Here is a 23433-nt window from a genome sequence, read left to right on the forward strand (position 1 = left end):
CATACATATACCATATCTCACCCTATCTAATCATTACATCTGTATTTACTATTGTACAGTTCAATACAATGTAAAGGAAGAGCATTTTAACCTTTCATTCATAATTTATTTTATACATATCTTGTATCAAAGATCCTTAGTTATCACAATCATATTATGTTGATATACATTAATGCTGCAACAGCATATTATGTTTCACTGATATCAGCCTTTTCTTTACTGAAACAAAGATATAGAAAGATATATGCGAAAAATGTTTTCATTAAATTGATGTAACTGAATGTATAGTTACCTTTGCTGTTTCATTCTAATGCAAATAGTTCATTATAAACATGCATAGTGCTTGACATTCTATCACGATTCATATCATTATCTTGTATAGAATAAATGACAAGTTCAATCCAATTGAGATGAAAATTGATTAAAAAAAATAACTTTAAAATAAAATACAAAATAAAAAGAAAGAAATATAAACATGTATAATTAATTAAGCAGTTTCAGGTGAATCTTCACCATTATCCTCTTCTTCATTTCCTGGTCCTATTCCCATGAGTTTTGCGATGACTACGTCACCATTTCCGTTCTCTTCCATGCACCCGGCTTTCAAGGCCTTGTGCAGTTCTTCGCTGTCCATTTGCAACTCGCAAAGTGAGTTGTAGATCGAAGAAACATCCTTGTCATCGAACGTGAAGTGTTCCACAGACTCGAAATGCTGAGAAAGGATCTTCTCCGCAATAAGTGCTGAAACGGCGGTTTCTATCGGCGGAGAAAATGCTCCTTCATTGATGTTCGAGAGGACAAGGAGTGAAGTAAGCGTGAAAATATCTGAGTTCGGCTTGGAAACCTTCTGTATGATGTTTGAAGCCGAGGAAGTAAGCAAAACAATGGGATATCCGAGGGTTGGCCCTTCACCGGACAATGCAATATCAAAAACAACTCTGTACTTGATTCGCTCTTCATCAGGGACCTCGAAATAATCCCAAATACTCGTTACGAGCTTACAATACTGCGTTAAAAGCCAATCTGTATCGGCTTCTCTGGATTTCGTCGTTGGTAGAGTAAAAACAATGTTACCACAGTCAAACTCGCACCACGGGGCCATCGAAAAACACGTTTCATCCCAGATTGTCGGTTGATCTAATATTGCATGGGGATATTGAATGACGTTGGTGAAAGATACCGATACAGACTTACTTTTCTCGCCTTCGTTGAGGTAAAGGTATATGATTCCGCCCGTAGGAGACGTTAATGATAACTTTTTCTGAGCTTGAACAGTTCTGTAGACAACTGGCCATCTTGGCCATGGAATATCTGTTTGTAGGAAGTCTTCGGTATGAGATCCGACCTGAATGATGACATTTTCCCAATCATCATTTTTGAATTCGATTTCCATGCAGATTCCAGGCAATGCCCAAAGTCCTGTTGTACTCCATGATTTTTTTTTGACATCTATTGTGATTTCGAATGAACTTGTCTCACTTTGTTCGATTGTTCCTGGAAATTCATCAATATCTGGCAGCATGAGGTATTCGTGAGGGTCTATGTTCTCTGTAATGCAAAGCATGAGCTCGGCAATGCATCTTTGGACATCTGTTTGGCAATATGAAGATCCTTTTTTGAATTTCGTTCTTTCGAGGTATTTGTAGCATGATCTGTAGCAGGAATGAACTTCTGATGGATTGTATACACCACAGGCCAACATGTGGAACTTTAAAACGTCAATTTTATCTCTGAAAGATGAATCGTAGTTTATATGTTGGCGTGTAGCATTTTTGAACCTCTGGATAATACGTATTAATGAATTTTCGCATAAACTTTGGAAATCATTGGTTGTTGTCGTGCTTAAAAATTTTGTTTCAAAATCTACTGAAATTGGAACGTAACTGAGACCGCATTTTGATATGTAATCGTTGACTATGAATAAATCTGAGTTTTGGCTTGGATCAAAGAAGACAGCTATGCCATTTCCGTTATTTAAGAAATTATTAACTGATTCTGCATAAGCGTTGAGGTTGAAAGAGCTTGGTATCATTAAAAACTTAAATTCACTAAGATCGCTAGGTAAAGAATTAGCAAATTCGATATTAAACTGATATTTTGAGAAAAACTTTGTAATTTTTGCATTTATATCTGAGCTGAAGCATAAAGCAAGACCTTTCTGATTATTCTTAGCTGAACCGCTGATAAAAGAGATTGCGTTGAAAATAAATTGTCGAGTATCTTGATGTTTGTAAATTTTTGATTCAAAGTATGATATTTGAGGGAAACATATAATTCTAGATCTGTTAGCAACGTAGGCCGCTGCAGCAGGTAGTCTGCAACTCGATTGAAATGAATTTTTCATTGGCATGTGCGCTAAAAAGATTGGAAATGATGATTTCGAGAAGCATACAACAGGAGCCATGTTATTCGGTACTGCAATCGTATTTGTGCTTGTTAAGATTTCATCAAAATACACCATATTGACAGTATCAAAATCCATGGAGACTCCAGACTGAGATCGAGCTGCTACAGGGTCGTTCGTTAGCTGGTTGCCCCTTCTTTTATAGTTTCCCGTATCACCGGAAGGAGAAGAAGATGAACAGCCCAATTTCAAAAAACTCCTGAAAAAAAAATTTTTGAGTTTTTTTGGAGAAGTGTTTACACGAAATAACGATCTTTTGATTAATAAAATATTGTAATGTTTAAAGTTTGTGGATAATGCAAAAGCTAAAAAACTTTATAATTTTCAGTAAAAACGTTATCCAAAATTTCTCGATTTTTTAGATATGTCGTAATAGCCATGAAAGCATAAAATTTATAACTGTTTATGTAAGATAAATACATTTCCCTTGGAAAAATCAAATAATTAAAAACTTTTTTTAATTTGGAGAAAAATTGATGGCATTCATAATGATTTTATGTCATTTGTTAATATAGTTTTGTAATTATGGCAAAAATATATTAAACCCAGATAAATTCTTGCTGATTTCAATATTGGTCCAAAATTTTGGATTAAATTCTGTTTTTGTATTATAATAAATGAAAACAATGAGCATTGTTCGTAAGATTTTGGTTTTGGTTAGATATTTCTTGCCGAAACATCAGAGTTTCAAGCAGTTTGAGCAGGAAAAAAGCTTAGTAAATTTTCAAATTGATTTGAATTCAAATTGATCGGAATACTTTCAAAAATGATGTGGTTATCAATGATACAATTATCTTCCATTTTGGTGATTGTTAGTTATAGTTTTAGTCAAAAAATCAAAGATTCATTTGTAGTTTTAAGAACAATTTTTTAAATTGCTTTATCAAAGATATATTAAGTGGATATTTGGATGAATTTTCATATTGAAACTATTGTTTGGCTAAATTTATGAGATCATGCATTTACAAAAGGCTCGAAATGTTTGAATTGATATCTCAAAGCCCAATGAACTGAAACAATGCATCATAATTAGTTTAACACAGTTATTTGTGCATGAATGACTCTTTGTTTTATATCAAAACTCAGAATTTTGACAGTAATGAAATTCAATATTTAGAATAATGTATATTTTTAAGTAATTTGAAAAATCTTATATGTAGATAGTAGATATGTATGTGAATTTTTGATCATAAATCAGAATTAAATTAAAACGAAATATTTCAGATACAAGGGAGAAACTATGGGTAGATATAAAAATCGAAAATAAGTGAATAGAAAATAACTACAATATTTAGTGAAGTGGTACTTTGATGAATCACATAAAAAATATGACAACAAAGAATGTAATATTATTAATTATTACCGTGTAGATTGATCGGTGAATTTGAAATTTCATATCTTTGTTCGTCTTCTGGTTTGACTTCCTTTACCCAAAAACATGAAATCGTTAATAAGATTGCTAATGCCAAGAAAAGGATTCCAACACCCATTGTTATCCAAACGGTACCTGCTGTGAGCTTGTTACTTGATTTAACGCCTCCATTGATCATTAATAAGGTGAAAATGAGGCTAAACATATGACAAAGATTTTACGGTTATTGTAAAATTTCGCCGCTGGGATTTTATTGCAATCGGATCTTATTTGAATAAAGAAATATGTTTTGTGTGTTGCATTAATTAAATTTTATCCACAAATATAAGGATTATGGCTAAAATTTGGAAAAGATAAAAGTTATTTTTGAAGATTTATTGATTTTCTAACAAAATCTAAATAGAATACATAAAATAGAAAACAACAAATGATTTATTAAGCAAGATTGCCTGTAAAATTTTCCAAATTTTTTAGAAAATATAAAAAATTCAAATAATTCTTAATAATTTTATCTTAAAAAATACGTTTATGGAATTGTAATTGCAATTAATATGAGATGTCATTTGATTGTTTAATAGCTAATGATTCCGAAATGTTTAAAATTATTAACCAAAATAATTTTTTTGATTTTGGATTTTTTAAATTATCATTTTCAGAGAATAATTGCAGTGCAAAAATGATTATTTTGTAACATATAACTCATATTTACCATTGGCTTTTGTTAAAATATTCGAAGGGTGATTTTTGCACGTTAATTTCATAAGCATGACGAGCACAGAGACTGTTATTCATATTATCAAGAGTAAATCGCACCAACCAGGCCCAGATCAATACAAGACAGAAAGAGCATTCGGTTCTGATGCTCCAAAGTTTACAATCAAAGGAAGACCTAAAGATCGTCAAGATGAAACACCAGGTCCTCAATACCAAGCATTAAAATCAACAGTTGGTGAAGGACCTAAGTTTTCATTCCACGGTAGACCAAAAGATAGCAAATTAGACCAGTCTCCAGGTCCAGATTATGTTCCACCTGCATTTGGTAAGGGATCGCAAGCAAGTTCATTCCATATGAGAAAGGATCCAAAGACAGATGCAAAAAATACAAATCCAGGACCAGGTGAATACGTTATTCCTTCAACAATCGGTGCTGGAGGTCATAAATACACTATGAAAGCTCGTGTTTTCCCAAGAGATGGACCAGAATCAGCCGCACCAGGACCATCAGCTTATACACCAAACTACGATGCAACAATGCCAAAAGTTCGTCAAAATACAATCGGAAGTCATTTAACGATTCGCACTGGAGATAAGAATCCTACACCAGGTCCAGGCGAATACGTTGTTCCTTCCTCATTAAGCAAGAGAACATCATGCTTCCACAGCCGTCGTCCAGAAGAAAAAGTTGATTCAAGTCCAGGCCCAGCAGCATACGAATACCAGTCCCAAATTGGAAAAGGAGCTCGTAAATGCATCATCCATGATCGTATCGAACAGAAGACAAAGACATTAGACGTTCCAATTAACGCAATTCCTTCAAAATTCGGAACAGAAGGTCGTAAAACAGTTTTCCATGCACGTACAGAAATGCACAAGCCAGAAGCTACATCAGGACCCGATTACGTACCTCCAGCTTTCGGATCTGGCTCTGCTAAGTATTCATTCGGAAATCGTCGTGATATTTCTAAGCGTACAACCAGCGCTATGACACCAGGTCCTGGCGCTTACGATCTTGGTACAACAATCGGCAAAGGAAAGAGATATACAATGAGAGGTCGCGAGAAAGCAGGTTCCGAAGCAGCTGTTACACCAGGCCCAGCTGATTACGTTCCAGATTACGACAAGCTTCTCAAAGGAAGACGCTCCGAAATCGGAAGACGTTTGCCAGAACCGAAATCTGATACTACAAACGCTGGATTCAATATGCTTCCTGAAATGCGTGGCCCAATGATTACAATTGGTAGAAAGGACTACCTTGATGTTGTTCCAGGTAAGAACTACGCACTTCCGGATGAGAAATAAGAAAATTCTTTTTTCCTTCAAAATTATTTTATTTTATAACTAAAGATGTTATTAATTTTACAATGATTTAAATATATCCTATGTTTTTCTCTTCAAAATCAAGATATCAAATTCAAAAAACGTGAATCATCAAAATATATCATAAAAAAGGAGAATTTCAAAAATACTATACACAAAAACATGCATTTAATCTTGATAATCTGTTCTGAAATTCAATTATTATTGAAATTAGTTAATGATCCAGATCAAGACTTTATGTGGACTGATTTTTTTATCAAGACACTTTTCTTGCGTATATTTAAGACGCATATTTGAATAGAAAAAAAGGTTAATTAAATACATTTTATAAACTTTATTTAAAGAATTACAAAATCTGTGAGTATATATTATAATAGTTGAAGAGTTTCACAGTAAACTCTCCATTAAAATGTAAATATTAAAAATGTTAAGTAGTATATGTTGACGGGTTGTGTGACTTTTTTTGTAAACGTAAGAATTCATACGATATTGAACGATTTTGTATCATTTTTTTTAACATATGAAGTAAAAAATGTATGATTCTTACGGTTTTTATTCTTACGTTTTTGAATAAATCATTAAAAAAATGTATGATTCTTACGTAAAATTAAAACTAAGTTAAATTTATTTTTTTTTATTTTTTATTTTATAATAAATGAGTATAACAACTAATTCATTGAAATCTTTAAAGTTCACTAATTCAGAATTAGAAAATATTTTAGAAAATTTTGGAGACGGTTCTTATCCAACATATATGCAGAATGTGAAAGAGTTTTCCAGATTGTTGAATGAATTTAAATATAACGGACCAATTACTAAAAAGGCTATAATGAGATATTTATATCCCAAAAAAGTTGAAAAACAGGAGAATATTCCTCTTTATGGTCCAGAGGACCTGGGCTCAGAGAGCCTTGAAACACCTCCTGAATATTTTGAAGAAAAAATTAAACAAGATGAATATTATAACGATGAGATTGAGAAATTGGAACAATTAAGAAATGAAATAGATGAAAAAATTAAGGAATTGAGAAATGCTGAGAATGAAGTAGAGGGTTTAATGAATATCCCAGCTTCAGAATCAGCAGTTCAAAAATCACATGAGGAAAGATATAAAAATTACTTTTTGGAATCTACTAAAAATTTATTAGATGGTGATATTGACGAAACACTTTCAGAAGAAGGCACAAAATTTATTCATAAACATAAGTTACAATTTATTGACGATGGAGATTATCCATGTATATTACTTTCACCTCCTCTTGATTCTGAAAAATTCAAAAAAGCACTGAAAAATGTAACATATGCAACAAATACGATTAAGAAAGAAGACCATGATATTTACACAAATTATTATTTAAATAAATGTACAGGTGTTGATAAAGTTTTTGATTTGTTAGATAAAATATCAAAAGAAACAATTGGTACATATAAAATTTTATGTGATTGTGGTTTCATTATTGAAGATACCAATAATGTTTCATATGAAAGAACAGCACCGAAGGAAGACGAAGTGGAAAGGTCTATACCATTCGTTATTAAGAACATAAAAGATATGAAAACTTATAAACATTATATTTATTCATTTATTTCAGAAAAAATGGAAGCAACCCATAAAACATCTTCTCATCATTTTATAGCTATTCATACATTCCTTTTCAAAGTTGTGAAATTAAATAAGACAGGAATTAGATTTAATGTATCAGGGTACGCATTCTTGAGTAAATTAAAATGTATTCGTCACGTCGCAGATGATAAAAATTTATGTGTTCTTAATTCATTTTATGGACTTTAGCCCTGGACTCTCTGAGTCTCGGACTTTAAAAAAATAAACTTTATTTTTATTTATTTTTTAATTTTTATTCTTACATAAATGAACAAAAATGGAACAGCTAAAATGAATGATAATCAAATAAGAGCCGAAGGTAGAAGGTTATTTAAACGCTTCTATAACATTCCTGATGGTGTTAATCCTAAAACTCGTAGAAGTTATTTAAATGAAGCCATAGATGCATATGAAGGATTTGACATTTCATCAGAAAGTGAGAGGTTAGCAAGAATGTTAAACGTTAATATTGATTTTTATTATTGTGACCCTCAACCAGAAGACGTAGACATTAACAAGGTAGACTTTCCATTAGTGGAATCAATAATGATAGATCCAGAATTTGAAACAGTAAATATTTTATTAACACAGAGTCCATGTGGAAAACTTCACGCTGACAGAATAACAGACGTTGAAGCACTCACAGGATATAAAGTTTGCCCCTTTTGCAAAGAAGAAGTATATTCTATCCGTGATGATCCAGAAAGGAAAAACCAAAGAAGATTTTTAAAACATTGTGAGAAATGTAAAGAAAATAATGGAAGATTAATTCAAGACGTTCAATTGCAAAACACACAACAACCATATGCACCACATATACGAAACAGAAGATATATCAATGGCTATTAGCACATAATTTGCAGGAATATTATAAACCAACAAGATATTATATTACTTTTGACTTCGAAACATTAGAGACTAAAGAAGAATTACAACTTTCTGAGTGTGCAACTTTGAACGCTTACTTAAAACCATTCATGGTATCATCAACGGTTAAATTAAACGATAAAACATATACGAGGAATTTTTGCTTAACTTCGAGTGATTCTTTTATTTCTGATTGGATTGAGTTTTTATTTTCAACCTGTTCATTAGTTGCTAAATCAAATATTGAACAATATGAAGAATTAATGAAGTCGCAAACGGACCAAACGGCGGGGACTTTGTCTCATACATTAAATGAAAACAGAAGGAAGCATTTAAAGAGCTTTTAGATGAAGAATTTAATAAAGTGAATATCATTGGTTTTAATTCGGGAAAGTTTGATTTAAATTTAATTCTTCGTGATTTAAATACTGCAAAATGGAAGATAAAATCAATGCTGGGTTCTTCTTCACAATTTAAGCAAATCATTGTAAAGAAAACAAACTGTCCATATGAATTAAGATTTATTGACATCAGAAATTATATAGCGGGTGGAACATTAGACCAATTCACTCAAGATTTCGGAAACAATAAATCACGTGTTAAATCCTTTTTCCCTTATCAATTCATCACATGGGAGAATTACGAAGATGAATTATATAAAAAGGAACCATTCACTCAAGATTCATTTTATTCAGCATTAACACAAGAAACAATATCCGATTCAGATTATCAAATATATCTCAATGATGCTAAAAATTTTAAGAATAGATTAGAATATTTTATTCATTATTGCAATAAAGACGTTGAAATTATGATTGACCCAATTGATAAAATTATCGAAGAAACATTTGTTTATAAAATTGACATGCTTCATAATCTTTCTTTATCATCGAATGCATCAATGATTCGTTACGCGTTAGCATATAAGAACTTCAATCCTAACGAAACATATCCAGAAGAAGAAAATGTGGAATCAAGTTTTGAATTAACAAAAAAGTATTGGAAATATAAAATTGAATCATATAAGAAACAAGATGAAAAAGCAGAAAGGGATACTAAAAACAATGTTTCAATGGATGACTATCAATACTATCACGATTTAATCCTTTCATCTAAATGCAAAATGTGTGGTAAAGCGTTTACATATGCAAATAAACCAACATTGGATAGAATCGATAATGAAAAACCACATACCAAAGAAAATTGTCAGTTAATGTGTTGTTATTGCAATGTCGTAAAATCAAATAAAGATGAAGATGTTCAACGTTTAAGAATCAATTTAAGAAATTATGCATTAAAAAATAATTTACCAATGACTTTAGATTCAGTTGAAGCTTATCACATTCTCCGTAATGGAATTACTGGTGGTCTATCAAATGTTCAACATCGTGTTAATCTTAAAGGAATCACGCACATTAATAAACTTTCATATAATCCAGAAACTAAAACTGTATCAAATGAGGACACCACCAACATTATGACTCATTTCGTTGGTGTTGACTTTAATTCATTATATCCTTCATCATTTTCATCTAATCCTCATGATTTCATTCAATATACTGACCATAAAATGTATATGCCGGGAAGATTGAATGGTGTTATCATTTGTGATACAGCAACAAAGAAAGCAAAAGCACTGGGAATATTAAGAAGAAAAATACTTTATTCGTGGCTGAAGTAAAGGGTCACATTGATGAAAAATACATTAATGATTACATAAACTTTTTACCGATAATAAGAAACTTAGATATTATCACAGATGAAAAAACAATTGGCAGTTTTATGTATAATTACATGAAATCAAACAATCTACCAGTTGACCAGAAACAGAGGAAATTAACTCAGTTAGCATCAACACACAACCAATATCAACCATTTTCTTCTTATTATCTTTGGTATCTAATAGACAGATTTCATTTTATCATGATGATATTCAATCAATTTTAACATTTACGAAAAACACTTGTTTTAATGAATTTGCGAACAAATTTATGAACGAAAGACAAAAGGCTGAATTAGAAGGAAATAAAGGAAAAAGTTTATTTTGCAAGATTTCACTTAATGGATCATATGGTTACGATGCAATGAATACACAAAATTACGCAAAGACTAAAATAATGAATGCACAGAAGGCACGCGTTGCATGTATGTCAAATAAGTTTAAAAACATAAGAGAAATAGGTGAAGATACATATCAAGTGATGCTTAAAGATAGATTTTATAGATGTGATACATGTTTACAAGAGGCATTCTTCACTTTAGATAATGCTAAATACTGGTATTTGGTTTTCATTTATGATTTTATGTATAAATGCATGGATGTTAATCGTTTTCATTTCATTGAAGGTGATACTGATTCATCTTATTGGGCAATCGCTGGCGACCCAAATCTTCCTAACACTCAAGCATTTCAAGCAATTGTTACCGATAAACAATTTTATGATAAAAACATTTTCAAATTCGCACCATTTGATTTCTTCTGTTTTGATGAGAAATTTAAACCTAAATTAAAGAATAAAGCTGAAGAAAAAGCACATGAGAAGAAGTTATTGGGTTTAGCAATTGAGAAACAAGGTGATAACATGGTTGCTTTATGTCCTAAGTGTTATACATCATTCAATGGTTCAATTGATGGAAGTGATTTTTAAAAAGATTGCACAAAAAATGAAAGGTGTTAGTTTACGACAAAATAAACAATTAACACCTAAAAATTATTTGGATATAATAAATGATAAATTGATATTTGATGGTCAGAATATTAATTTACAACTTAAAAATGGGTCAATGACTCGCTTAACAATTGGTAAGACTGCATTAACAGGAGCACACACTAAGGCTGTATGTTGTGAAAATGGATGTTGTATGCCATTTATTTAATAAAATACCACAGAAGAGACAAAAGGAACCGTTAATGATGGTTTTGATTCTTGATCAAAGAGGTGGGCACCCTTAAAACATTGATTTTATTTTTATATAAATGGATAACGTACATTTAAAAAATTTAATTGATGATTTAGTATTTAATCAAAATTTTCTTAATTATTATGATTTAAAAGCATATCTCCAAAAATATGATAACAATATAACGGGTGATGATATGGATTATTATTATCCATATTATAAAAATGAAATTTTGAAATATCATGATAAAATAATTTCTAAAATTAAAGACAAAATTAAAAATAATGAATATATAAAGGGAAAAACTAAATCACACCTTAAACAATTGAAAGATTTCAAAAATAAAGTATTAACAGAAGAAGATATTGATGAATTATATAATTTATATAATCCTGAGCCACAAAAACCAAAGCCAAAGGAACAAAAACAAAAGGAACAAAACACCCAGGTCCTTCAGACCATAAATGATGCACAAGCTTTAATTTATGATTCATTAGTTAAACCATATTCAGCCCGACTTTTAAATGAAGATCAACTTTTGGAATTCATCCTTCAACATAAACTCGAAGCGGGAAAGTATATCAAACCTTTATATACAGCATATTTAAAACAAATGAATAGAATACATCCAGAATTAATGAAGGAAGGAATGAAATCCAAAATCAAAGCAGATAAAATTAAACCACTTACAACACCAAAACCTCCAACGACAGTACCGCCTCCTCCTTCAGTTAATCCTTCATCATTCACTTTATTATATCCATTTCAAACATTTAAGAAGCAAAAAGATTTTAAAAAGGATTTCAAGATATTAAATAAACCAATTGACCCGAAAATTCAACCATTAAAGGAAAAATTCAGTCGACCTTCATTTGCTCCATATCCATATTCATACGAAATTGATCATCTGGAATATTCAAAAGGAAACGTTACTTATTTATTTGCCATTAACATTAACACTAGATATTTATATTGCATTCCGGTGAAAGGGAAAACAGAACAGGAAACAAGAAGAGCTATTCAATACTTACTAGATCATGAAAGAGTAGATAATATAAGGGGTGATGGTGATAAAGGATTTCAGGCAGCTATGACTCATTATTTCCCACAAATTAATTTTTACTTTTCATCCTCTCCATATACGTTTCATAATAAAATAGTTGATGCGGTAATGAGAACTCTTAGAGATGCGTTAGGGGTTAACGGTCAGATATACTGGGATGGAAATCATGACTCCATCATACAACAGTTAGTATAATTACAATAATACATGGCATAGAACTATAAACATGAAACCAGTGGAAATGAAAAATGATATTTCAAAAGAATGGGAATATATTAGAAAGCAAATGGAAAAGTTAAATGATGTTAAACGTGAACAAATTAATTCGGGGCTCATGAATTTTAAACAAGGGAATAAAGTTTTAATTCATCTCGATTATGGAAAAACTGATAAATCAATGACAAAAAGAAGACGAAGATTTGACACAATAGCTGAATTTGTTAGATATATTAACGGCAATGCATTAGTTGAAGTTGACAATAAATTAATAGAAATTCCGATTTATTTTATTACTCCATTATATTTAAATAATATTTAATTTTTTTATTTCGTAAGAAATGAGTGACAACGAAGCAGTCAAGAGTCCAGACGATGAATATAAAAAGAAACTAAACAGAATTAAATCAAAAATATGCTATTACAAAAAGAAGCCACAATGCGGTGGGGTTGAAAACGATAAAGAAATAATCGAAAAATTAGAAACTTACCGTTCAATCCTTAAACTGAGTGAAGCAAAAATAAAAGAATTTAATAGAATAAATAAATTGGTTGGAAGAGATGAATTTAATAAAGATGAATTTTTAAACTCTATCCAAATTTAATTTTTATTCCTCTTCGACAACATCTCTCTTTCCATCATTACTGCATAACCACATTTTCTCAATTTTAGTGGTTTGTTATTTTTAACATGTTCTTGCATCATTTTTATCATTTCCTCCCTTGTTATGATTCGTGGTAAATTTTGAGCTTGTGGGGTATCCATTTATGATAAAAATAAAAATTTAAATTATGCCGTTCTAAAGTTTGTGACAACATGACATTTTGACAACAACGCAGGAGGAAGGTAGTTATGACTTATTTTTGAAGAACTGAAGGGGTCACCAGGTCACCAGGTAATTTAACTCATGACATTTTGACAACGCAGGAGGAAGGCAGTTATGAATTATTTTTGAAGAACTGAAGGGGTCACCAGGTCACCAGGTCACCAGGTTATTTAACTTCTCTGAAAAAATGAGACAACATGACATTTTGACAACATCATGGGTTATTCGATAATGAATTATTTTTGAAGAACTGAAGGGGTCACCAGGTCACCAGGTCACCAGGTCATTTAACTTCTCTGAAAAAATGAGACAACATGACATTTTGACAACATCATGGGTTATTCGATAATGAATTATTTTTGAAGAACTGAAGGGGTCACCAGGTCACCAGGTCACCAGGTTATTTAACTTCTCTGAAAAAATGTGACAACATGACATTTTGACAACACAGCAGGATTAATGCAAAAATAAATTCAAATCATACTTTATAAAGCTTCATTTACAGGTATTTCATCGTCAGTAAATGATTCCTCATTATCGTTTGGTTCAATTTGTTTATATAATCCTTTCATTTCTTCTTTCAAAACATAATACCATGTTTGTTTACCATCTATTTTTCTTTGTTTCCTTTCACATTTATCCTTAATGCTCATTTGAAAGTTTTTGTCTTTCATGTCTGATGGTTTGCAGAATAGAGCATTTTTACACGTCATACCTGCACATAATTCATCATAATGTGTATTTATCCATTCATCTAAAGGATTTGTTGATAATTCAATTAAATCTTGTTTGGCTTCAGTCATCGGAATGATTCGTACATTAAATGATGAAAGGTCATATTGCATAAAATATGTTAAAAGGTTATCATAAAATTCCTTAGTGCATGAATCCATTAAATTCTTGAAGTAATCAAATTGACCCTTGAATTTACCATTAACTCTTAAAACTACGTATCTTCTGTCTCCAACTTCAATTTTGACAGGGTAAACGTTATTAGTTACGAAAATGAAGTTTGCAACGTTCTGAGCAGTTCTTCTGGGTTGATTCTTTTCATTAATTCTAATCTCATTATCCGTTATAATTGATTTCAAAGCGTTGAAGTTTGCGAGTCTGTCTTCACCTACATTCTTGAGTTCATTAAGTACAAGAAACATTTTATTCTCAACTACTGAGTTGAAATTACCCGTTAGCTCACCTATTTCGGTAATGTTTTTACATGAATAACCAGCGAGGAGTTCAGAAATAATGTCTGTAAATCTGTTTTTACCTGTTCCCTGAAGTCCTTTCAAAATAATTGCTGTTTCATTCTTGATTCCAGGATGTTGAATCATTGATGCAATCCAGCCGAGAAGGTATTTATACACTTCATCGTTATTATCACAAATGGCTTCTTTAATGAAATCCATAAACATCTCAATTTTTGAGTAATCAGGCTTTTCAAGAATGTTGTATTTATAACCCTGAAACGTTGAGAAAACATCAGGGGAATCAGATTTAAAGCAAACACCCTTAACGGTTAATGAGGATAATTGATTTAATAGTACATCCCATGCTGTTATTGTTTTACCTTCTTCTTTAAATAATTTAATCATTTTGAGTGACTCTTTCATGTTTGATTGAAGAACGAATGATATTTGATTCATTTTGTCGTGGATATTATAGTCCTTTTGAATGAAATATTTATTTCCACAATCTACAAAACGGATTACACGTGATAAATCCTCAATTACTTCAGAACTGTTTTTATACTGATGATTTTCAGCCTTGCGTCTAATATCTGTTATCAAAAACGAGTCATCAAGTTTTATATCAAATGTTATTTTTGGCTTACGTAATAAAGGTAAAACATATTCATCATAATATTCCTTTTGATAAAGTTTTAGAATCTTCACCAAAACAAATGGAGAAGTCATTAAATGTGCATATCTACTACGTGCTTTTTCAAAATTACTTTTTGCATTTTCTGTTAAACTGCAGAAGTTATAAACGTTATCGTATGCTTCATTAATCAAATGATTAGGTAACGAATTAATAGCTTGAAACAGTGTGAATAATGTAACTTCTTTTTCTAAATTCATGTTTCCACCATCATTATGTACTTCAAAATCACAGATGCCATCGACTATGCTCTGGGCAAGTTTATCGTCAATGTTTACATCTTTGTTTTCATTCATGATACTCTTTATTTCTTCATTCTTCTGTTCAACTCTTACCTTAATATTCAAATCATTTAATATATCATTCACTGTTCTGGTTAATGTTGAATCATAACTTCCACGAATGAATGAGTATGTATTGATTGGTTCTGATGCATTCTTGCGAACTCTTGAATCAGCCATAACCACTAAAGAACGCTTTGAATCATCCATAGAAGTCATTATATCAATATCATAATCATTGCAGGAATAACATTTAATCATTCTGTTCGAGGTTGAATAGAAGAAATTAGTGTTGCAATAAATGTGAAGACCTCCTGATGCAGTTTTAACGATAACATCTTTATCCGAAAGTTTTGATAAAATGTCTTTTCTAACTGTTTCTTTAAGTTCATCATTGTATGATTTATTGATATCAACATCTATAATCGTTAAATTTGAAATTTTATTTACTAATAAAGCTGTACCAGTTTTCCTTCCTCTTCCTCCATCATGTTTGAGGTAGTTATGTAAATCAATCTTGTTTTCACCAATTCTTTCGTTGAGGGCTTTAGTTTCTGCCACAACTAATTCCTCAACTAATGAATCAATAACTTTTTCATCAGAAACGATATAGTTGCTGTTGCTGTTGTTTGTTGCTGTCATTTATATAGGAATAAAAAAATAAAAATAATTTTAAAACTAACTTTATTTTTGGACTACATCAAATTTTCGTAAATGTTGTCAAAATGTCATGTTGTCTCATTTTTTTCAGAGAAGTTAAATGACCTGGTGACCTGGTGACCTGGTGACCCTTCAGTTCTTCAAAAATAATTAATTATTGAATAACCTGAAACCATTAACGTAAACATTAACGTAAACATATATTTCCAGGACTGTTGTCAAAATGTCATGTTGTCTCATTTTTTCAGAGAAGTTAAATGACCTGGTGACCTGGTGACCTGGTGACCCCTTCAGTTCTTCAAAAATAATTAATTATTGAATAACCTGAAACCATTAACGTAAACATTAACGTAAACATATATTTCCAGGACTGTTGTCAAAATGTCATGTTGTCTTCATTTTTTCAGAGAAGTTAAATGACCTGGTGACCTGGTGACCTGGTGACCCCTTCAGTTCTTCAAAAATAATTAATTATTGAATAACCTGAAACCATTAACGTAAACATTAACGTAAACATATATTTCCAGGACTGTTTGTCAAAATGTCATGTTGTCTCATTTTTTCAGAGAAGTTAAATGACCTGGTGACCTGGTGACCTGGTGACCCCTTCAGTTCTTCAAAAATAATTAATTATTGAATAACCTGAAACCATTAACGTAAACATTAACGTAAACATATATTTCTGCAGTTCATCCATTCTTTCATTACCTAATTAATTACAGACATAAAATATATTTAGTTCATTCAATAAATGCGGTACAATGCGAATACAGTCATAAATGGTGGCATATAATCTTCACCCAAGCCTGTTGGATTTGTTGTGAAAGTATGTGAATGATTTCCTCCTGGTTCAGTTGGTCGAAAAGTCTTTTTTGCCGAATGGTTATAATCTGGAGATAAAAACGTTATTGCCAGCATAATATTCTGAGTTGTATAATGGATGGTCTCTTAATGAGTGACTATGGTCACCAGAAAAGTTTGTCGTTCCTGTATGAGTGTGCGGTGGAAGGTTTGCTTCAGTAATTTTCTTCGAACCTCCTGTTTCCTTTGAAGAGTTTGCACAATACAAAAACCTGTCAACTATTTGTTCCCATGCACCAACACCAAACATTACTTGAGGACCTCTTGCATCCATAGATGTATAAATAGAACCCACTGGGTTCATTAAATCAAACATATGAGATATTATAGGATTGTCTCTTTTGAACTTAAGATATAGTGTAACTATTTCAGGTTTCTTCTGGTTTGTGTCAGAATATTTTTTATAATATAATCTTATGTTTTCAGGGTAGGTAAAATCTTGACTATAATATATTATTTCTGTCATCTGTATATAATATACTATTCTCGTTTTTTCTATTGCATTATATCTTTTATCTATAATAATCTAAATATAATGTTAACTTTTGTTCATCTATATGTGGTGTTCTGACATCATCTCCATAGTCATAATAATATGGTGCTGGAGCTGGGTCAGGCAATGTCATATCTGCCATTTCATAAACTCTTAAATATTTCTTTTGTTCGTCTCCATATAAGTTTAAGTAACAGTTGTTGTCTAATGGAACTTTAACTTGTGTGTCATCATTCTTTTTATAACTTACATACATTTCATTGTTATTTTTCGGAATGAGTTTCCACCGTATACCATTTTTTAAGGAGTGTACAAACTGCCATCTAAAATATTTATTTTCTTCATTGACAGAAAAGTCACCAACAATAGTTTCAATATTTTTTGTTCCTATCAAACTTTGGTATATTTCGTTAACATATGTTTTATCTGCCTTCTTCATTAACTCATCGTTAACATATTCCTTATCTACCTTCTTCTCTAACTCATCGTTAACATATGTTTTATCCGCTTTAAGGTCTAAACATCCTGAAACCCATCCTGTATCAGCTTTAGTTTTTAAAATCTTTGATGTCCATTCATGATACCATTCAACCATTTCTTTAATTTCATTATCTTTTTCATCCACATATTCCTTATCTGTCTTCTTATTTAACTCACTATCCACATATTCCTTATCTGCTTTCTTATTTAACTCACTATCCACATATTCCTTATCTGCCTTCTTATTTAACTCACTATCCACATATTCCTTATCTGCTTTCTTATTTAACTCACTATCCACATATTCCTTATCTGCCTTCTTATTTAACTCACTATCCACATATTCCTTATCTGCCTTCTTATTTAACTCACTATCCACATATTCCTTATCTGTCTTCTTATTTAACTCACTATCCACATATTCCTTATCTGCTTTCTTATTTAACTCACTATCCACATATTCCTTATCTGCTTTCTTATTTAACTCACTATCCACATATTCCTTATCTGCTTTCTTATTTAACTCACTATCCACATATTCCTTATCTGCTTTCTTATTTAACTCACTATCCACATATTCCTTATCTGCTTTCTTATTTAACTCACTATCCACATATTCCTTATCTGCTTTCTTATTTAACTCACTATCCACATATTCCTTATCTGTCTTCTTATTTAACTCACTATCCACATATTCCTTATCTGCTTTCTTATTTAACTCACTATCCACATATTCCTTATCTGCTTTCTTCATTATGTCATTTAGGAAACCTTTTATGAATTCCTCATTTAAATTAAATCTTCCAATCTTCAAAACTTTAGGAAATGCATTTAATGCGTAATATCTTTGTTCTTCTGGTGGAATTGATGTTATATCATCCGTTATACCTTTAATTTTTGAATTCATAAATAAAATTTCTTTTATATTTGATATCACTGCACCACCCTTGCAAACGAATTCGAAATGGTCATTTTTCAATACTATCTCCAAATCTCCATATTTCAACCTTTGCGTTTGTTCTGCCGTCTTTGAATTATATGCATATATGGCGTATGTAATGGTTTGAAGGACCTGGGTGCTTTGTGTCTTAAGTTGCTGTGGTTGCTGTTGTTTAATCATTTATTATGATTAAAAAATAAATATTTAATCTGTTATCTCATCACCTATTTTTTCTATTTGAAATTGCCATAATATTTCATTCATGAATTCTAAATCACAATCAAATAGGTCGGTTATTCTAAATTTAATATTTGATAAATCTTTTGAATGAAGAATAAATGAATTCCCGGATAATTGAAACGGATATGATAAAGAAATATGTTTAAGTTGATGGATAAAATGTTTTGTATTGATGGGTAAGAGTTAGGGTCTAATGTTGATGTGAAAATCTCATTGGGGTATTAACTTTATCACATTTGATTAAAATGAAATTGGAACCAGTGTCAGAATACAAAACATCCCCAACATCTTTTTCAAAATTTAATATCCCCAACAATGAACGAAGATGAGGAGTACAAAATTTAATTTTCAGCGGAAATTTAATAAGGTTATTTATTTCATCAAGTTCAAAAAGTTTATCGGGTTTTGATTTAAAATTTTCTTCATACCATACGATAAATGATTCATTTAAATAACTTAAAATCATGTTAATATCCCATTTCGTTATCACATTATTATATATACATATCATACGTTTTTTCATGGTCATCTTTAATAAATGATATATAATCTGAAGGGTCTAAAAGAATGGGATTAAATTTACCACTCACAGAAACGAGAGTAACATTATAAATTCCGCTAACTGTTAAATTTAATTCACAGCTATTATTCGAAATAATATTGATAATTGACATTTTTATTACGATTAAAAATATGGTAAAGCGTTATTTTCCAGTGATAAATAAAACTAGAATAAGATTACCTCAAGAATTCATAAATTCAACGAATAAGAAATTCATTCATGTTATAAATTTTAGTGTTTTCAGAAAATATGAGTCAATGTCATATTCATCATCGGGTTATATTTCACTTCATTCAAATTTAGTTCAATCAAACCCATATAATGACCATTTCATAAGATTTTCAGATGGTATTAAAAATGTAATTGATAGATTAAAATATGAACAGATTGACAATATCGAATTTTTGGAATTTTGGTTTAAATATCCCGATGGAAAAAAGATTGAAGTTAAAGATAAAGCTGATACTATAACAAAAACAATTACAATGACCGATCCGGATAGTGGGGAACAAAAAGAAATAAAACAAACGATAGAAACTGGTGAAAGGTCAATTATTATTGATTATGATTCAAAGGATTATTATTCAATAATGTTAATGCTTGAATATTAAATAGCCTTAACAAAGAATTTTTCAAGTGATATTTTATATTCATCAACTATTTTATTATAAATATCATTATATGTTAAATGAAGTTCAGTTGTTGTTTCCGTTCTTTGATATCTTAATTGTGCTAATATCCTTTATAGGATTTATTTTTGCAACTGTTCCGCAGCATGAAACCTCATCATCTATGAAAAATTGAATCTTAACGTCTGAATCTTGAACATCACAAAGAATGGCGATAATGTGAATTAATGATTCATAAGGTAAAATAATTAAACCGGATTGGTCAATTAAATTTATTATTGAATCATAATTATTAATTATTATATCACGGTAAATTTTCATTAATTCAGAATTAATGTCTACTTTATATGGCGCATTGCGACTGGAATCGTAGATTCCTGGGTTCTCGATGTTTGATGAAAGAGGTGGGGTATGTTGGATAAGTGGGAATTTCAACAGGTTCTTTACCGGTTCAGATAAAATGATTGGGTCTCCATCTTCTTTATTTTGCTCCTCCTCCTTTTTCGGTAAGTCACGAGTTAATAAATTTGGTTGAGTTGCTGACCTTGTTAATTCAGGGCTAACATTAACTTTAACCATTTTGAATAATTCCGTGATTTAACATCATTTACGTTATAACCAACCGTAATCTCTGCTTTTGCGTTTGTGTTCTTTTGACCTTGTGAAACGTCTTCTCATTTATAATTGAATAAAAAAAAGAAAATATATTTAAAGTTTTATTTAGTTGTTACGGTAATATCCCAAGGTTCATCATTGTTTGCTTATACTTTCTTTGTAACTACACCAATTATGTTATTGATATTGCTTTGAGTTTCTTCCAGTCTTATTTTATCATTTACAATATCTTTAATCATTTCATTACATGCATTCTTAAAACCATCTGATTTTTCTAATTTACGTCTATCACTTTCTTTAATTAAATCAAAGTTATAACCTTGTTGAGAATAAAGTGGTTTCTTTATCAATTCCTTGAACGCTTCTGAAAGTGAAGATGAAGAAATTCTTGCCACTTGAATTGGTTTAAATTCTGCTTTCATTGCTTCTTTCTGTTCATTGAACACTGGATCGAATAAAGCAACTTTAAAGAATTTCTTAGCTGGAATTTCAGGTCTCAAATATGCATATTGACCATCAAACTGATTAACATATCGTGGTAATCCATCCGGTCCCTCTTCAACAGCATTTAATTCTTCATTGAAATAAGAATATGGAATAAGATGGTATGAATACATTGGACCATTTTCACCTTCTCCAATGTATTGTTTAACAGCTTTTCCATTTTCATCAAATTGCATAGGATAACATTCATTATATGCTTTACGTTTAGGATAATCCGTCATTGTTAATTTATACCCATTTATGACTTTAATATTTCCTTGACCATCAGTAACGAAAACTTCATTTATACCATCAGGCTTTCCATTTGGTCCTGTAATGTCTGCTTCATGTGCTTCCCAATTTGGTCCATGACGTTTGGCATATGCTTGAGCTTCTGGTAATGTTAAAACGTTTCTCATTTGTTTAACATCCTTTTGAAGACCGGCAACAATGTGGACTAATTCTTTCATTCCGTCTGGAACTTTCATAGTTCTATTATATCCACCCTTTTTGTTTGTCCCTTGTTTTAATGGAACCTGTAGAAGATTTGCTATTTCTGTCATGTTTAATTATAAATAAAAAATAAAAATTAATTATAAAAAGTTAATCAAATTTAACACCTCCTTTATTTAAATCAACTATTATTTTTCCATGTTCGCCTAATTGTTGATATTGTGTGTAAAGTTCATTAATGCTCATTGGTAAATTCACTTGATAAAGCATAACGTTCAACTGTTGACGACTAAACCCACTGAAAATGAAAAGTGTTGATAGATTTGATTTAATGTTTGTGCTTAATGCTTTGAAGTATTGAACAGCCATAAAGAATGAACACTGAATGTGTCGACATTGAGTTAATAACTGATTAAAATATGATTTCTCATTTGTTATTAGTTTTGATTTCACTGCATCATCTAGAAAAATGAGTGAATGCAAAAATTCTCTATCAAAATTTGAAATAGAAAGTGTTTCAAATAATTCATCCCGTTGTTTATCAATAATTTTATCCTCTAATCCTTGCTTCTTGATTGGATTATATAATTCTTTATACATTAAAAAGTTTTTTAAATAATCTTCTGCTTCTTCTTGTGATAAATAAATAATTGGAATTTTGATTAAATGCTTTAAAGATTCAAATGTATCATCTGAAGGTGAACCTGAACGGTTGATATAAATTAACACATGTGAATAGGGGGAAGTGTTAGCAATAATGATAATTTGTTTTAATATCGTTAATGTTTTACCTTTATTTTGTTTACCAATTGCTGCAGTGATTGAATTTAAGTAACATTCAGAATATGGAATTTTCATTAATTTTTCCTTAGATAGAGCATTTCTATTATCACTCAATGCTTCATTAATCATATCATCTACGTATGTATTATATACTCCCGCTAATTCTTCATAAGGGGTGGATGAATTTAAATTCATTTAATCAAAAATAAATTTATAATTTTAAACATTTCTATTCATCAATATTTCATCATATGAACTTCTATACTGTGGTGGTGTACCTGTTGGATGATATTTCAAACCTTCGTCCGGTGTCCATGTCCAATACGTAGTCCTAGTAAACCAAACCTGAGGAGGATTTGTCACTTTTGAACAGTAAGTGTCATTTTCACCCTGAATGATTGGATAAGCTTTCACTTGTACTGTAACTTGTGAGTTGAAAGTTTCTAATCCATCAAAGAATATACCCGCTCCATCACGTTGAACTGGAATAGTGCATAAGAATGAAGTTTGGTCTTTCCATGTTCTAGCTAATGGCGTGCCATTATCATCATTCAGTGGTCTAGTTAATGAGTCCTCGTATTCTTCTGTGCATTCATTCACTCCATCTAAATCAGAAGCTTGAAGCATACGTGTAAAGAATATGTCACCCACTGTGGTCATCGCTTGATCGGGGAAGTTTCTGGAATCTATAGTGACCTGAAGACCTCGAAGCATTGGATTTTCTAAAACTGTTCTTTGCATTGCATTCTTTGGAAATGTTAACACAACATCTGTAACATTATGAA

The 23433-nt window shown here is 30.8% G+C and overlaps 10 protein-coding genes and 3 pseudogenes across 13 annotated transcripts, besides 1 other annotated feature; 6 read left to right on the plus strand and 7 right to left on the minus strand.

Moving 5' to 3' along the window:
• Nucleotides 1–296: 296 nt before the first annotated feature.
• On the minus strand, nt 297–2621 carry TVAGG3_0679600 (experimental autoimmune prostatitis antigen 2-related family; the record flags this gene model as incomplete). The annotated part of the gene is made up of 1 exon (XM_001317692.2): nt 488–2482. The coding sequence occupies one exon, from the start codon at nt 2480–2482 to the stop codon at nt 488–490; it is 1995 nt and encodes a 664-aa protein (XP_001317727.1).
• A 1135-nt stretch (nt 2622–3756) lies between these two features.
• Nucleotides 3757–3981, minus strand: TVAGG3_0679610 (uncharacterized protein; the record flags this gene model as incomplete). The annotated part of the gene is made up of 1 exon (XM_001317693.1): nt 3757–3981. The coding sequence occupies one exon, from the start codon at nt 3979–3981 to the stop codon at nt 3757–3759; it is 225 nt and encodes a 74-aa protein (XP_001317728.1).
• Nucleotides 3982–4541: 560 nt separating this feature from the next.
• Nucleotides 4542–5854, plus strand: TVAGG3_0679620 (sperm-tail PG-rich repeat family; the record flags this gene model as incomplete). Its single annotated transcript, XM_001317694.1, has 1 exon — nt 4542–5795. One exon carries the CDS (start codon nt 4542–4544, stop codon nt 5793–5795), a length of 1254 nt encoding a protein of 417 aa, XP_001317729.1.
• Nucleotides 5855–6392: 538 nt separating this feature from the next.
• Nucleotides 6393–23433: part of a mobile genetic element that runs on past the window's edge.
• On the plus strand, nt 6469–7605 carry TVAGG3_0679640 (uncharacterized protein; the record flags this gene model as incomplete). The annotated part of the gene is made up of 1 exon (XM_051242671.1): nt 6469–7605. The coding sequence occupies one exon, from the start codon at nt 6469–6471 to the stop codon at nt 7603–7605; it is 1137 nt and encodes a 378-aa protein (XP_051089258.1).
• On the plus strand, nt 7684–10286 carry TVAGG3_0679650 (annotated as a pseudogene). The gene has a single exon. A coding segment is annotated over exon 1 (2603 nt).
• Nucleotides 10401–11160, plus strand: TVAGG3_0679660 (annotated as a pseudogene). The gene has a single exon. A coding segment is annotated over exon 1 (760 nt).
• On the plus strand, nt 11381–12785 carry TVAGG3_0679670 (annotated as a pseudogene). The gene has a single exon. A coding segment is annotated over exon 1 (1405 nt).
• Nucleotides 12805–13068, plus strand: TVAGG3_0679680 (uncharacterized protein; the record flags this gene model as incomplete). Its single annotated transcript, XM_051242672.1, has 1 exon — nt 12805–13068. The coding sequence occupies one exon, from the start codon at nt 12805–12807 to the stop codon at nt 13066–13068; it is 264 nt and encodes an 87-aa protein (XP_051089259.1).
• Nucleotides 13822–14933, minus strand: TVAGG3_0679690 (uncharacterized protein; the record flags this gene model as incomplete). The annotated part of the gene is made up of 1 exon (XM_051242673.1): nt 13822–14933. A coding segment is annotated over one exon (1112 nt), but the record flags the coding sequence as incomplete, so codon positions are not given.
• Nucleotides 15107–16091, minus strand: TVAGG3_0679700 (Prim-pol domain family; the record flags this gene model as incomplete). Its single annotated transcript, XM_051242674.1, has 1 exon — nt 15107–16091. A coding segment is annotated over one exon (985 nt), but the record flags the coding sequence as incomplete, so codon positions are not given.
• On the minus strand, nt 17529–19063 carry TVAGG3_0679710 (uncharacterized protein; the record flags this gene model as incomplete). Its single annotated transcript, XM_051242675.1, has 1 exon — nt 17529–19063. A coding segment is annotated over one exon (1535 nt), but the record flags the coding sequence as incomplete, so codon positions are not given.
• Nucleotides 21374–21975, minus strand: TVAGG3_0679720 (uncharacterized protein; the record flags this gene model as incomplete). Its single annotated transcript, XM_051242676.1, has 1 exon — nt 21374–21975. A coding segment is annotated over one exon (602 nt), but the record flags the coding sequence as incomplete, so codon positions are not given.
• Nucleotides 22016–22234, minus strand: TVAGG3_0679730 (uncharacterized protein; the record flags this gene model as incomplete). Its single annotated transcript, XM_051242677.1, has 1 exon — nt 22016–22234. The coding sequence occupies one exon, from the start codon at nt 22232–22234 to the stop codon at nt 22016–22018; it is 219 nt and encodes a 72-aa protein (XP_051089264.1).

This window comes from Trichomonas vaginalis, chromosome III (genome assembly GCF_026262505.1).
Source record: "Trichomonas vaginalis G3 chromosome III, whole genome shotgun sequence".
Lineage (NCBI taxonomy): Eukaryota > Parabasalia > Trichomonadida > Trichomonadidae > Trichomonas > Trichomonas vaginalis.